Raw genomic sequence first — 13,488 nt, forward strand, 5'->3', positions numbered from 1 at the left:
GCCATGTGTCCGATCATGTGTAATAACATGAGAGAAGCCCCGTGTGTGATCATGTGTAATAGTGTGTGTGAGAGAAAAGCTATACGTGTGGTCATGTGTAATAACGTGTGTATGAGAGAGAAGCCATGTGTGATCGTGTGTAATAACGTGTGTGAGAGAGAAGCCATGTGTGATCATGTGTAATAACGTGTGTGAGAGAGAAGCCATGTGTGATCATGTGTAATAGCATGTGTGTGTGTGAGAGAAGCCACGCATAATCATGTGTAATAGTGTGTGTGAGAAGCTGTGTGTGATCATGTGTAATAACGTGTGAGAGAGAAAAGCCATGTGTGATCATGTGTAATAAAGTATGTGTGAGAGAAGCCATGTGTAATAACGTGTGTGAGAGAAGCCATGTATGTGATCATGTGTAATAGCATGTGTGTGAGGGAAGCCGTGTGTGATCATGTATAATAACATGCATGAGAGAGAAGCCATGTGTGTGACATGTAATAGCATGTGTGTGTGAGAAGCCATGTGTGATCATGTGTAATAACGTGTGTGTGAGAGAGAAGCCATGTGTGATCATGTGTAACAGCATGTGTGTGAGAGAGAAGCCATGTGTGTGATCATGTGTAATAGCATGTGTGTGAGAGAGAAACCGTGTGTGATCATGTGTAATAGCGTCTGAAAGAAGCCATGTGTGTGACCACGTGAAATAACGTGTGTGAGAGAGAGAAACCGTGTGTGTGATCATGTGTAATACCGTCTGAGAGAAGCCATGTGTGTGATCACGTGTAATAACGTGTGTGTGAGAGAGGAAGAGAAGCCATGTGTGTGATCATGTGTAATTGTGTGTGTGCGAGAGAAAGAGAGAAAGAGGGAACAGTACAAAGGAGGATCCCTTTAGAAAAATATTCCAACGTCTTAAGGAGCCAGAGGGCTCATTCACAGCTGCTAATCTCTGTCATGCTTTCCAGCACCACCCCCTCCCTCTCTTCATAACTTGTGATCTTAGAGGCAGGAAAGAATTTGAGCCCCTCCCCCAGCCTGACCATCTCAGTTGGTTGCTCGGCCAGGCTCCACGTCAAATCCAGTTTGGAACACAGATCCTAGGACCACGCGGGAGGTGGTGGGCTCACAGGAAGGTTCCTCTCCCAGTGGCCATGGGTGGCAACAGTGGGCAGGCTGGCCACCACATCTATAAATCCCTAGCTGATGATGGCCCCTTTGACTCTCTGGAGCCACCTAAAAGACCCACCAGCAGACTCATCATGCACAGCATGGCCATGTTCGGACGAGAGTTCTGCTACGCAGTGGAGGCAGCCTATGTGACCCCAGTCCTGCTCAGCGTGGGTCTGCCCAATAGTCTGTACAGCATTGTGTGGTTCCTCAGCCCCATCCTGGGATTCCTGCTGCAGCCCGTGGTCGGATCGGCCAGCGACCACTGCAGGTCCAGGTGGGGCCGCCGGAGACCCTACATCCTCACCCTGGGAGTCATGATGCTCCTAGGCATGGCTCTGTACCTCAATGGGGATACTGTTGTAGCAGGTAAGCAGGCTGCACAAGGTGGGCAGACAGGGCTATGTGTCTTAGTGTGTACCTCTGCAGGAGGAGAATGTTAATATGTTTGACCCTTCCTAGAAATTTGTTAGAATTGATCTCTCCTAGGTTACAATGAACTTCCCCTTTGACAAATTTGGCCCAGATTCTGTGGTTGGGGAGCCTCTATTTCTAGAAATATCAAAATAAATATGTTTCATTGTTGTGAAGATTTAAAAATAGGATTAAATTTGTATCTATTTTATTAAATTTGTATCTATTTTATCAAATTGAATAGTTTTACATATTTATCAATTGAGTTACTTTTTGAGCCCATTATGCTCTATTTAATACTCTTATCAAATTGACCAGCTGCCAAATAGCTCCGTAAATATTTACAATAAGTTATTTGTGTATCCAAATGAGTTAATTCTGTTCATAGTTTTATGTAGAGCGTTTTAATAGGCACAGGGCATAAGTCCATCAGCTCAAGAGGACCTTTCTGGCATTGCAAATTCTGGACAAAAACAAACCTGAGGGTAGGCATTTTTTCTAGCCATTAATCAGCTACCAATTAATCAGTAATTGATGGTAGTACAATAAAGTTGCATTGCAAAAAGGATCACTAAAAATAGCAAGCATTTGTAGATCATTAACTCTCAAGCTAGCAGAATAGATGATTATGAGGCAGGATAATCAATTATCATTTGTACATATTTGAAAGAAAGCGTAAATGTACAAAGGTAGGATATTTCCAGGAGAATGAACAAAAAGCTGATAAGCATTGTTGACTCTAAGTAGGATTACTAAAGGACAGGAGGTGAGAAGTGGCAGGATAGGCTTATTGTTCATTTAATTTTATACTGCAATTTTTAAAACCTGTATATAAGCTATGCTATTCTTAAGTTTAAAAAACAAACAAGAGAAACAATGTATCTTTTATAGGAGATTGGGTAAACGAATTACAGCGTATCCATAGAATGAAAATCCAGCTGTTAAAAATTGTGAGGAACTGAAATCATATGAAGAAAGTTGGTTGCTGCGTCAGTGCTGTTCAAAGATGTGGCCTCTGACCTGCCCCTCAGCATCAGCAGGGGCCATTAGAGATGCAGTTTCTCGGGCCCACTTCAGGCCCACCAATTGAATCAGAGTCTTGGGAAATGGGGCCAGCAATCTGTGTTTTAACAAGATGTACAAGCGATAGTTCAATATGCCAAACTTTGAGAAGCACTGCATTTGACTACCATTGTACACCTGTGTCCGTATGTGCAGAAGTGCGTAAAAGGAGGCCTTAAAGCCTGAGTTTTGCTGGGGCTGGGATTGGAAGCCTCTCCCTCAGCCTTTTTAATAGAATTGGAATTGTTTGTGATCAGCATGCATACTTTTTTATTTAAAGAGATATTTTATATACCAGAAATTTCACTAATTAAAAGTGTACAATTCAGTGCCTTTAGTATATTCACAAGGTTGTGCAACCATTACCTCTCTCTAATTGTAGAACATTTTCATCACCCCAAAAGAAACCCATTACCATCAACAGTCATGTCCACTTTTCTCCTATGCATCAGCCCTAGGCAATCACTAATTTACTTTCTGTCTCCATAGATTTGTGTTATCTGGACATTTGCTTGCATAATTTTTAAAACCTGAAAAAAAATATAAAGCTATTTTTATTTGGAAAAAAAGCAAAATAAAAAGATGATTTTATGGCAAGACGTTTTGGTGGAAATTACAAAACGCGGATGATTCTAAAACAGGATTTAGGAGACCAATGTTTATTTTTCTTTTAGCTTTGATTGCTAACCCAAGGAGGAAGCTGGTTTGGACCGTAAGTGTCACCATGATAGGTGTCGTTCTCTTTGATTTTGCTGCTGACTTCATTGATGGGCCCATCAAAGCCTACTTATTTGATGTCTGCTCCCATCAGGACAAGGAGAAGGGCCTCCACTACCATGCCCTCTTCACAGGTAGGGAATATTCCAGAAAGTCTCTCCTTCAGCTCCCCAGACAATGAGGCACTTCCACTACAGCCATCCAGTGTCTCTACACGTGGAGTTTTTTGAATGAACGGGTCAGCTGATGGGCTGCTCCCATCATGCGGGCACTGTCTACCCGTGCATTTCTCTGAACAGTCAGCTTGTGACTAGTGCTGCAGTTTCTGCAAAGGAAGTTTACAGAAGAGCTTTCTTAAGAATGCTTTGTGGAGACAATTACAACTGAGATGAAAAGAAGCCTTGTGGATTGTACTTTTGCGTTAGAGCAGAGGATCTCAAGCATCAGCAATGTAGCATCCACATTCCTTAGAAGGTCATTGAAAATACAGTTGCCTGGGCTCCTTCTCCAGTTATTCTGATTCAGTGAGTCTGAGGTGGGGCCCAGACATTTGTATTTATTTAATAAAGACCCCAGATGATTTTGTGGCAGGTTTAAAAAACAAAAAGAGAAAACAAACCAAGCAAACAAAAAACTCCACGTCTTAGAGATTTCTTAGTTATATAAAAGGTTGGCATTTCCTCAACCTTGTGGTTTGAAAAAGTTCATGCCAGGAGGAAAATGGGGGCTCTCTTGATCTCTTGGGGCTGTTGCCAGCCTGCTTTGGTTACTGTTGGTCAATTGTTTAGAGCAATGCTACTCAGAGCACCAGTTAGGACTGTGCTAGAACTAGGCATTGAAATGTAAGGCGACAGGAGGATCCTGGCCCAAGAGGATTTTTATATCTAAGAGGGGGACTCTATCAGCCCACCTTATTTGATTGTCTCTGTAGCCCAGCCAATGCATTTATTTATGTTTTGATGTATTCTGTCTCCTTCCATGGCCAGGTAGGTCCATGAAAAGCAAGATTTCAAGTTTTGCTCATAGTTTCTGTCTCTAGAGCTAAGACTGCTGCCTGCCCGTGGAAGCCATTGGAGCCAATATTGGTCATTTGAGCAAACATTTGAATAGTTGAAAACATGAAGGAGTGAGGCCGTTGGAGCACAGTTGGTAGATCCTCCTCTGTGTAGGGAAGGCAGAGGGTCAGGAGTGCAGCCCTGTCACTGGCCCCTGCCCACTATGTCTCCAGGTGTTTAAAGGCACCCAAGACATGGCCAGGGCTTGAGACTTCCCCTGCCTCACCTTTGCTCTTGGCTTCCCTTCCCACTGCACTTTCCACCTGTGTCTCCTCACTCAGGTGCTCCCACCCCACTGGCCTCCTTCTGTCTCTGGGATCAGCCCAGCCCATCATACCTGCCCCAGGGTTTGGCATGAGCTCTTTCCCTGCCTGGGACACCCTTCCCCATATAATCCCATAGTCATGCCTTTATTCCACTCAGATTTCTCATCAGATATCTCTCATCAGTGACGTCTTTCTTGGCTACCATACCTGACATAGTATGACCACTCCTCTGTCTCCTCATCCGTATCAGGTTTGATTTTTCTTTCTAGTGCTTATCGATACCAGACTAACTGACTGGCTATTTATTTATCTATCATCTGTCTCTCTCTCTCCTCTTTTTTCTTTCTGGTTGTCTCTCCCATTTAGAACATCAATCCCCGCTGAGCAGACCTGTTGTTTTGTTCTCTGATGAATCTTCAGTTCCTGGAAGTGTCTGCTTCATAGCAGATGCTCAGTAAATACTGAACAAACATTTCTCAAATACCCCATGTATGCTAATAACCCTATATTAGGTATTTTCACTTACATTATCTCAATCCTGACAATGGCCATGTGGAGGTGGTGTGATTCCCATTTTTCAGATGTGGAAGCTGAGCCTTGGAAGCAGTGGTGTGCTTACAGCTGGCTCATGCTGGCTTGTTGAGAATCAATTGTCAAATTTTAGGAATTCAGTGAACTTGCTGACATCACATTGCTGGCTTGAAACTGGCCATGATGGCAGTATTAAAACTCTAGAAATTGGCAAAGCTATAAATCATGGCTTTTTTTTTTTCTTGGAAAGCCAGTTGTTAAATATTTACCTGAAGTCCACTGATTGGAGTAGGGGAGGGGGTCCGGTGATTAAGTCACTTGCCCATGGTCCATAGCCGGAAAGTCTTAGAATAGATTCCAACTTCATTTTCCTAATTTGAATCTGACAATTCCTTCTGTTTTATTATAATTTGTTGAAATTAATTACAAGGTCATGGGAGACTTTCTGGCTTTTGAACTTGATATTAAGAGTTTTTTGATCTACAGGACATTGGACAATGTGGCCACCACTTCCCAGCTTACAATTGTATTAGATGTGGCTAAAAGACCCATGCTTTGTTGCCTTGATATTAAAAGACAAAACTCTGTGTTAGGGAAACTTTTCCAAGGCGAATACATGACAGTATTGTAAACCAGAATTAAAATTCGAACCCCCAGCTAACTGAAAGACCCTTCCTCTCAGCCAAGGTCATCCTAAAGTAAAGCTGAAATACTAGATTAGGCCATGATGGGAATGGGTGGTTGGACATGCCTCATTATACCTCTGTCCCTTTGGAATTCAAGCACAATTGATCAGCATTAACATTAAAGCAGAGACTTTAAAACTGACAAAACAGACTGTTTGTAGCAATTAGGTATCAACATGATAACATAGCAGGCCCTGAAAGAAATAGAAGTATTTCACCCCAAAATACATTTATTTGATATATTTTGAAATGGCCCTGAAAAGCTGTCTCTTGTGGGGAAAATCTACCTTCTGTACTGCTCACTCTTCCCTTTCCAGTTATTTTCCTGATTTAGGATAGAATTAACTAAAGTGTCTGGCACCTTTTTAAGTCTGATAAGAAACGTTTACAATCTATTTTCTCTGAAGCCTGCTACATGGAGGCTTCATCTGTATAATAAGAACGTTGTTTGCCACAACTCCTTATTTTAACCCAGACACTCTCTCCTATTGCTTCCAAGTCTATAGATAAACTCTTTCAACCAATTGCCAATCAGGAAATCTTTGAATCTTCCTATGACCTGGGAGCCCCACTTTGATTTGTCCTGCCTTTCCAGACCAAACCAATGTACATCTTACATGTATTGATTGATGTCTGATGTCTCCCTAAAATGTATAAAACCAAGCTGTAGCCCTACTCCCTTGGGCACATGTTTCAGGCTCTCCTAGAGCTGCGTCACAGGCCATGGTCTTCATATTTGGCTCAGAATATATCTCTTCAAATATTTTACAGAGTTTGACTCTTTTCATTGACAGTATTTTTATGAGTTTAAAATAATATATCCCTTTTGAGATTTTCTGTTGACGTTAGTATATGGTATGGTGCCAGCAAACATCAATAATTTTAATATTACCTTCATTCAGGCTCTTATTACATCTCATCTGAGCTTTAGTACTGTTGATGGAAAAAAATTAAAATATTTGAAGAAATTTATTCTGAGCCAAATATGAATGACTATGACTTGGAACACAACCTGAAGAGGTCCTCAGAACAGTCGCCCAAGGTGGTTGAGTTATAGCTTGGTTTTATATATTTTAGGGAGCTAGAAGTTACAGGCAAAAACATAAATCAATAAATGTAAGGAATACATTGGTTTGGCCCAGAAAGTTGGGGCACCTTGAAGGGGGGGCTCACAGGTTATAGGTAGAGTCAAAACTTTTTCAATTGGCAATTGATTCAGAGTTAAGCTTTGCCTAAAGAGTTGAAGTCAACAGAAAGAAATGCTTGAGTTAAGGAGGACTGTGGAAGCCAAGGTTCTTGTTATGTAGATGAGGCCTCCAGATAGCAAGTTTCAGAGATAATAGATGGCAAATGTCTCTTTTTGAGTCTTAGAAGGTGTCAGCCTCTCTAAAAAAAACTAGTGAGGGAAGGAGGTTCTCTACAGAAAAAAAAAAATCCCCCCACAAAAGATGACTTTGCAGGGCCATTCCAAGATATATCAAAGAAATATATTTTGGGTAAAATTCATTAATTTTCTTCAGGGTCTGTTATCTGTCATGTGATGGTATACCAGAGTCAGGTTGGAATTTGGCATCCTGTTGCTACAGAGCCTGTTTTGTATGGCAGTCTTAAGATCTCTATTTTAATGTTAATGCTGGTTAGTTCTGTCTAAACTCCAAAGGGAGGGATTATAACAGGGTATGTCCAACACCTCCCTTCTCATCATGGCCAGAACTAGGTTTTCAGGTTTCTTTGGGATCCACTTGGCCAAGAAGGGTGTCCACTCAGTCAGCTGGAGGCCTTAGAATTTTATTATTGGTTTGCAGTACTCATCCTTTAACTGTTCTCCAGCCTCCAGTTTCTTCCCACTCCAATTGAGCCAACTGATAGCTTCCAGATTCATATTTTTAAAAGCCAACCATGACCAGGACACTTTCCTGCTTGATGAGCTGCAGTGGCTCCCTATGTGCCTCATGGGTAAATAATATTTTCCTAGACAGATGTTCAAAACTACCACAATCTGTTCCCATCCTACTCTCCAAGCTTTACTTCCCATTACTCCTTCCACATTCTCTGTGCTCTGAATAACTTTTCATCATGTTCCCAGGAGCAGCGGGCAGGTCTGTTTTATTCCCTGCATCCCTCACTCCTCTACCACTGCCTTGCATAATGTAGGTGTTCAAAATAAATACCAATGGGACAAATGAAGGAGCCAGCCCTTCCTTCTTCATGTTCCGAGTCTTTGCTCACATTGAAAGTTTCCCCTTTTCTGCCTGGGGAGATCAAAGCTGCTTGGAAATGCTCACTCATTTTCCAGAAACAAGGGCTCTCATTCTCTTCTAAATTGCAGGTATACTTAATTTCTAACTTGGTCGGGGACTAGATCCACAAAATAATCAAAGCACAAAAGTTTATGGAGTAGATGAACATAAAGGCGCAAGTGAGGTAGATAACTCCATCTGGAAGAGACCATTGAGGCTGCAGTTGATCACACATACATCCTGAATTTTCATCTCCTCCTGGGGCCTTTATGGTTTGTTTGGGCTGCCATGCCAGAGTATCACTGACTGGGTGGCTTAAACAACAGAAATTCATTTTCCCACAGTTCTGGAGTGTGGAAATCCAAGATCAGGAAGCTGTCAGGGTTGGTTTCTGGTGAGGCCTCTCTTCCTGGCTGGCAGACAGCCGCCTTCTTGCTGTGTCCTCACTTGGCCTTTCTTCTGTGCACCTGCACCCTCATTGTCTCTTCCTTTTCTTATATGAACACCAGCCCTATTGGATTTGAATTAGGGCTCTACCCTTACAGTCTCGTTTAACCTTGATTACCTCTTTAAAGGCCTTGTCTACAAATACAGTCTCATTGAGGGTTAGAGCATCAACACAGGAATCTGGGGAGTACAGGGACACAACTGAGTCCATAATTGAGCCCTTTCGCTTTTACCCTTGTTGCCACCGAGTCTAGCTCCTGAAGCTTGGATGGGATGTGGATGGAGCACACATGATTTTCTCTCTCTTCCCTCCTCCCCAATTCCTTTTCTTTTCCTTCTTTGCATAATGAAGATATTCTAGAATTTTCAAATAAACAAGAAAAACACAAAAGGTCTTTTTGTGTTCATAAGAGCAGTTATGGAACTGGAGTATTGTGTTCCAATCTAGCTGTTCTCAGGTTCTCATGCAGAATGCTCCCTTTAAGATTTTCTAAATTCCTTCTACCCCTGTCCTGCAGGGAGGGGAAGAAAATCTCCCCCACTCCCCTCACCCCTTCAACCTCCACCCCATCCTTGGAGAGAGGGGCAGTTGGTGGCAAAGGGAAATTTGCCTCACACCCTGAGGAAAACATTTTACCACCTCCCAGCTTAAATAAACAGCCCAGCCCCAAAGGGCTACTTTCTTATAGTCTCTTTCTTGGCCTTTGCCATTTTCCACCTTCCATGTTAGTTATTTAAATACACTTCTTTTTTTTTTTTTTTTTTTTTTGAGACGGAGTCTCGCTCTATCGCCCAGGCTGGAGTGCAGTGGCTCAATCTTGGCTCACTGCAAGCTCCGCCTCCCGGGTTCACGCCATTCTCCTGCCTCAGCCTCTCCGAGTAGCTGGGACTACAGGCGCCCGCCACCACGCCCGGCTAATTTTTTGTATTTTTAGTAGAGACGGGGTTTCACCGTGGTCTCGATCTCCTGACCTTGTGATCCGCCCGCCTCGGCCTCCCAAAGTGCTGGGATTACAAGCGTGAGCCACCGTGCCCGGCCGTAAATACACTTCTAATCACACTCATTACACCATAAACTTCTTGAGGGAAGGGGACTATCCAGAGGTAACGTATGTGTGAATGAGTGAGAGGATAAGGGATGTGTGAATGAGAGACAATGTTATATGCACTTTAATGATCTTTTTGGGGGACTGGTACTGCCATCCAAAAATCCAGGCTTATTACCTTCAGCCCTTCCCCGTGTTCTTGGCCCCTTCCCTATCAGCACTTGGTATATGCTTAGGGAATAGAGTGATTAGGAAGGGGTTGGTTGCAAGTCACTAAAGCCACAAAACGGTGGCTTAAAGGCAGAGGTTTATTTTTCTTATGTAACAAAATGTCTGGGAGTAGGTATCTGCTGGCTCTTAGTCAGCTGCTAGATGTCAGAGCCAACAATTTCATGTTTTCTTGGCAGCTTTATGGATATGTTGCCTCCTGGATACAAGACAATTGCTATGGGTCCATAGCTCTTGTTGGTTTCAAGACAAAAGGAGGGGAAAGGAGGGTCAGGGAGAAGGAAGGGGGAAGGGGGAGGGAGAAAGAGCCTACATTCGCTCTTTAAATGAAGAAAGCAAATCTGCCCTAGAAACCTCCTCTCCCCCAGAGTTCTGCTTGTTTCTCATTAGGCAGAATTGGGTTGTGTGCGCATTCAGTGGCCTAAGGAGGTTGAAAAGTGAGGGTTTTGCTAGGAGTTGGTCATACATCTCCCTAAACAACATTGGGGTTCTATTAGCAAGAAGGAAGGAGTAATTAGTATTGAATAGTCAAAGCTGGTAGCTATCACATAAAATGCAAACACAGTTGAATGTTAGCTTAATAAGAATAATTAAAGACCGAGACTATTATAAGAAAATGAATCAGAGCTTTTAAAGTCCCATATATGAGTAAATAATTAAAGGATAATTATATTTTGGAGTGATACACATGCCTGCTCACAGTTTTACCTGGTCTGCACATTTGTTCACTCTCTCCCCTGTATTGTAATTTACAAGGTATTTATCTACTCCTCCTACAAGATTCGTAAACTCTCCCATGAGGGTTTACCTGCAAATTCCCCATGGCTTCTAATTCATTGCCTTGCTGTTAGCAGGCACTTAAACATGTTAGTTGTGTAAAAGGAGACCCAAGGGTTACATAACCCTGTTTATAATTCATGGTTTTACATGACATGACAAATTGCATCAATTAGACAAATACGCTCATTTAATTACTTTTCTTTGTCTCATGACTAGCACTGAACCCCGAACCTCAGCCAACTGTCTCCAGTGCATGTCTTTGGTCATATGGGAGTGGCTGAGGTTGTGTGGATGGCTCAAAGCAACTTCTTTCCCCGACTACAAAAACAACTTAAAACATCTTCCTCTTGTAGGACAGTGCAGTGGAGTCTCTCACTTTGTTTAAGGCTTAGATTCTAAAGTCCCCGACTCAGTGACAATGACAATTGACATTATTCATAAATATCTCTCAGATTAGTCATAAAATACAATATGCTTTGTTTTTTGTGTACAAACCTGCACACACACACACACACACACATATATGCAGATTTGTCTCTCCTTTAATGCTTACTCCTGAAATTAATAGAATTACCCATGCTATTTTAAATGTTACTCTTGTCTTTCTTGCAATCTCTCTTTTTCTCTCTGTATTCAAAGTGTGAATAGTTGAATTCTGGAGAGTTAAATGTGGGATATGTGACCCCACTGTGGTATCCTCACTGAATGAAAAACTGCATTAAAAGGTGAGTGAAAATAACAAGCACGGCCTTGTCCCTCTGCCCTGTCTTTGCATACATGCCAAACTTTCTGAATTTACATGCCCTTGGCAAAGAGATAACTACAGCATTCCACTTGAAACAAACATTTTCTGGCAAAGGCATGTTCAGTGTCAGGGCCCATTTTGATTTTTCATCAACAGCAAAATATTATTCACCCAAGGAATCCAATCATCCCAGTAAATTGAAATTCTTTTTGTTTGTTTCACTGCTGTGGTTCTGGCCCAGCATTTCCAAGTGCTTCATAAACAAGCATCCAAGCAGCCGGGCGCGGTGGCTCACGCTTGTAATCCCAGCACTTTGGGAGGCTGATGCGGGCGGATCACGAGGTCAGGAGATCGAGACCACGGTGAAACCCCGTCTCTACTAAAAAATACAAAAAAAAATTAGCCGGGCGTGGTGGCAGGCGCCTGTAGTCCCAGCTACTCGGAGAGGCTGAGGCAGGAGAATGGCGTGAACCCGGGAGGCGGAACTTGTAGTGAGCCGAGATTGCGCCACTGCACTCCAGCCTGGGCGACAGAGCGAGACTCCGTCTCAAAAAAAAAAAAAAAAAAAAAAAAACAAGCATCCAAGCATTCATTACCAAAATATTTCCCAGCATATTTCTGATATTTTTTGGGTTTTTCTAGAGAAAAGACTGTACTGGCTCCTAGGGAGACATTTAATTCCTCTAGCTTCTGTCTTTTATATTTAAAGGCAACTCTATCCTCCTCCATCCCTGGCATATGTGGTAGCCATGGTAGGTTTGGTGGGTCCACCCGCATCTTCTCACCACACAGATCCTTCACTGCTGGGTGCACCTGAGGCTGTGGAACCCAGTGAGCTAACAGAGTGGTACTCACCAGGGAAGACTGGAAATTCTTTTGTGCCCAGGGAGTCTAACCAAGCGTATTTCTGCTACTTTGAACCCAAGACTTTGCTGTTCTTAACAGTGGGCTGTCTCGCTTGGCAGGAGGCTGGGATCAGGCATGACAGGAAAGGCCAGCCCTGTTCAGCTCCTGGTTCCTCCTATTCACTGCAGAGTAGCCTCAGCACTTCTGAGCTTTCGTTCCTTCACAGGCTTGCAAATCTCTACACCACGTTAGTTAATAGCCACCTTGCAAGGGTCACAGGCGCAGCACAATGAACCATCTAAAGGATTTCATCTAACCCAAAGAGGTGAAACGCCAAATGTTGATATTTACTTGATTTCCGCTATCCCCACTACGCCTGCAAACATTTTATTTGTAATGACTCAGTAAGAAACTTGCCCCACTACATCCTTGGAAGAAGAATGGGTAACTTGTCAGATATCAATTTCTTTTAACTTTTGTTTTTTAATACTTCAAAGTATGCACAAAAAATGCGAACATGCAACAAATGCTCTAAACAGCAAATAATTAAGGGCTGAGAAAAGAGTCTTAAAAATGAAATTGAAACAAGAGACTCTTTGACTAAACTGTTTACACAGTGGAAAGGAGCCACTTCATGTTTGAGACTGTTTTAACGTTTTCTCTTTTATGAATCATCTTTAGATGAGTGGTTTTGTTCCATCAAACAAAACCTTTGAAGTTCCACCCATGGTGGACTTCTACATTTCCTCATTTGGGCAGCTTGGAAAGGATGTGGCCAGGGCAGAAACCAAGGATACAGGGATTTCAGCTTGTGGATAATAAGGGTGATTTAGGCAATTTAGCGTGATTGAGTCTCCAAATTACCATCTCTTTTCCATTCAAATGGGATCAACACAACTCTCAAAGAATCTCAAAGTCAGATTAGAGAAGTGGGAATCTGGGGGACTTTGTCCTCCCTGTTTCCTCTGCTCGAAAGTGCTTTCCCAGGTACCAATTGGCAATTGGCTTTTGGCCTCCTTGCTTTGTTACTCTGATCACAAACGCACACCCCCAGCCCTGACTCCCATCACAGAGGTACCCATCATTACCTGACACTGTATTATTTTTTCATTTATTTATTTCTGTAGGTCTGAATCAAACAGATTTTATTCAACTTTTCAGAATGAGGAAAACAAATGATATAAGTCACTAAAATGCTTTCTTATCCTACTACCTCAAACAATTTTCAATGTTTTTTTTTTTTGAGACTGAGTCTCGCTCTGTC

The 13,488-nt window shown here is 42.4% G+C and overlaps 1 protein-coding gene across 2 annotated transcripts in view; it reads left to right on the forward strand.

The window, feature by feature from the left end:
• Positions 1–1,035: 1,035 nt before the first annotated feature.
• Positions 1,036–13,488, forward strand: part of SLC45A2 (solute carrier family 45 member 2) — a 39,425-nt gene continuing 26,972 nt past the window's right edge. Inside the window, exons 1-2 of one of the 2 annotated variants that reach the window (XM_055245834.2) lie at positions 1,036–1,530; positions 3,312–3,488. In XM_055245834.2, the coding sequence (XP_055101809.1) occupies positions 1,146–1,530; positions 3,312–3,488 (562 nt within the window). In that variant the 5' untranslated portion in view covers positions 1,036–1,145. The remainder of the gene's footprint in view (positions 1,531–3,311; positions 3,489–13,488) is intronic. The other variant, XM_055245835.1, reaches the window with a different exon arrangement.

Source organism: Symphalangus syndactylus, chromosome 16, assembly GCF_028878055.3.
Source record: "Symphalangus syndactylus isolate Jambi chromosome 16, NHGRI_mSymSyn1-v2.1_pri, whole genome shotgun sequence".
In the NCBI taxonomy this organism is placed as follows: domain Eukaryota; kingdom Metazoa; phylum Chordata; class Mammalia; order Primates; family Hylobatidae; genus Symphalangus; species Symphalangus syndactylus.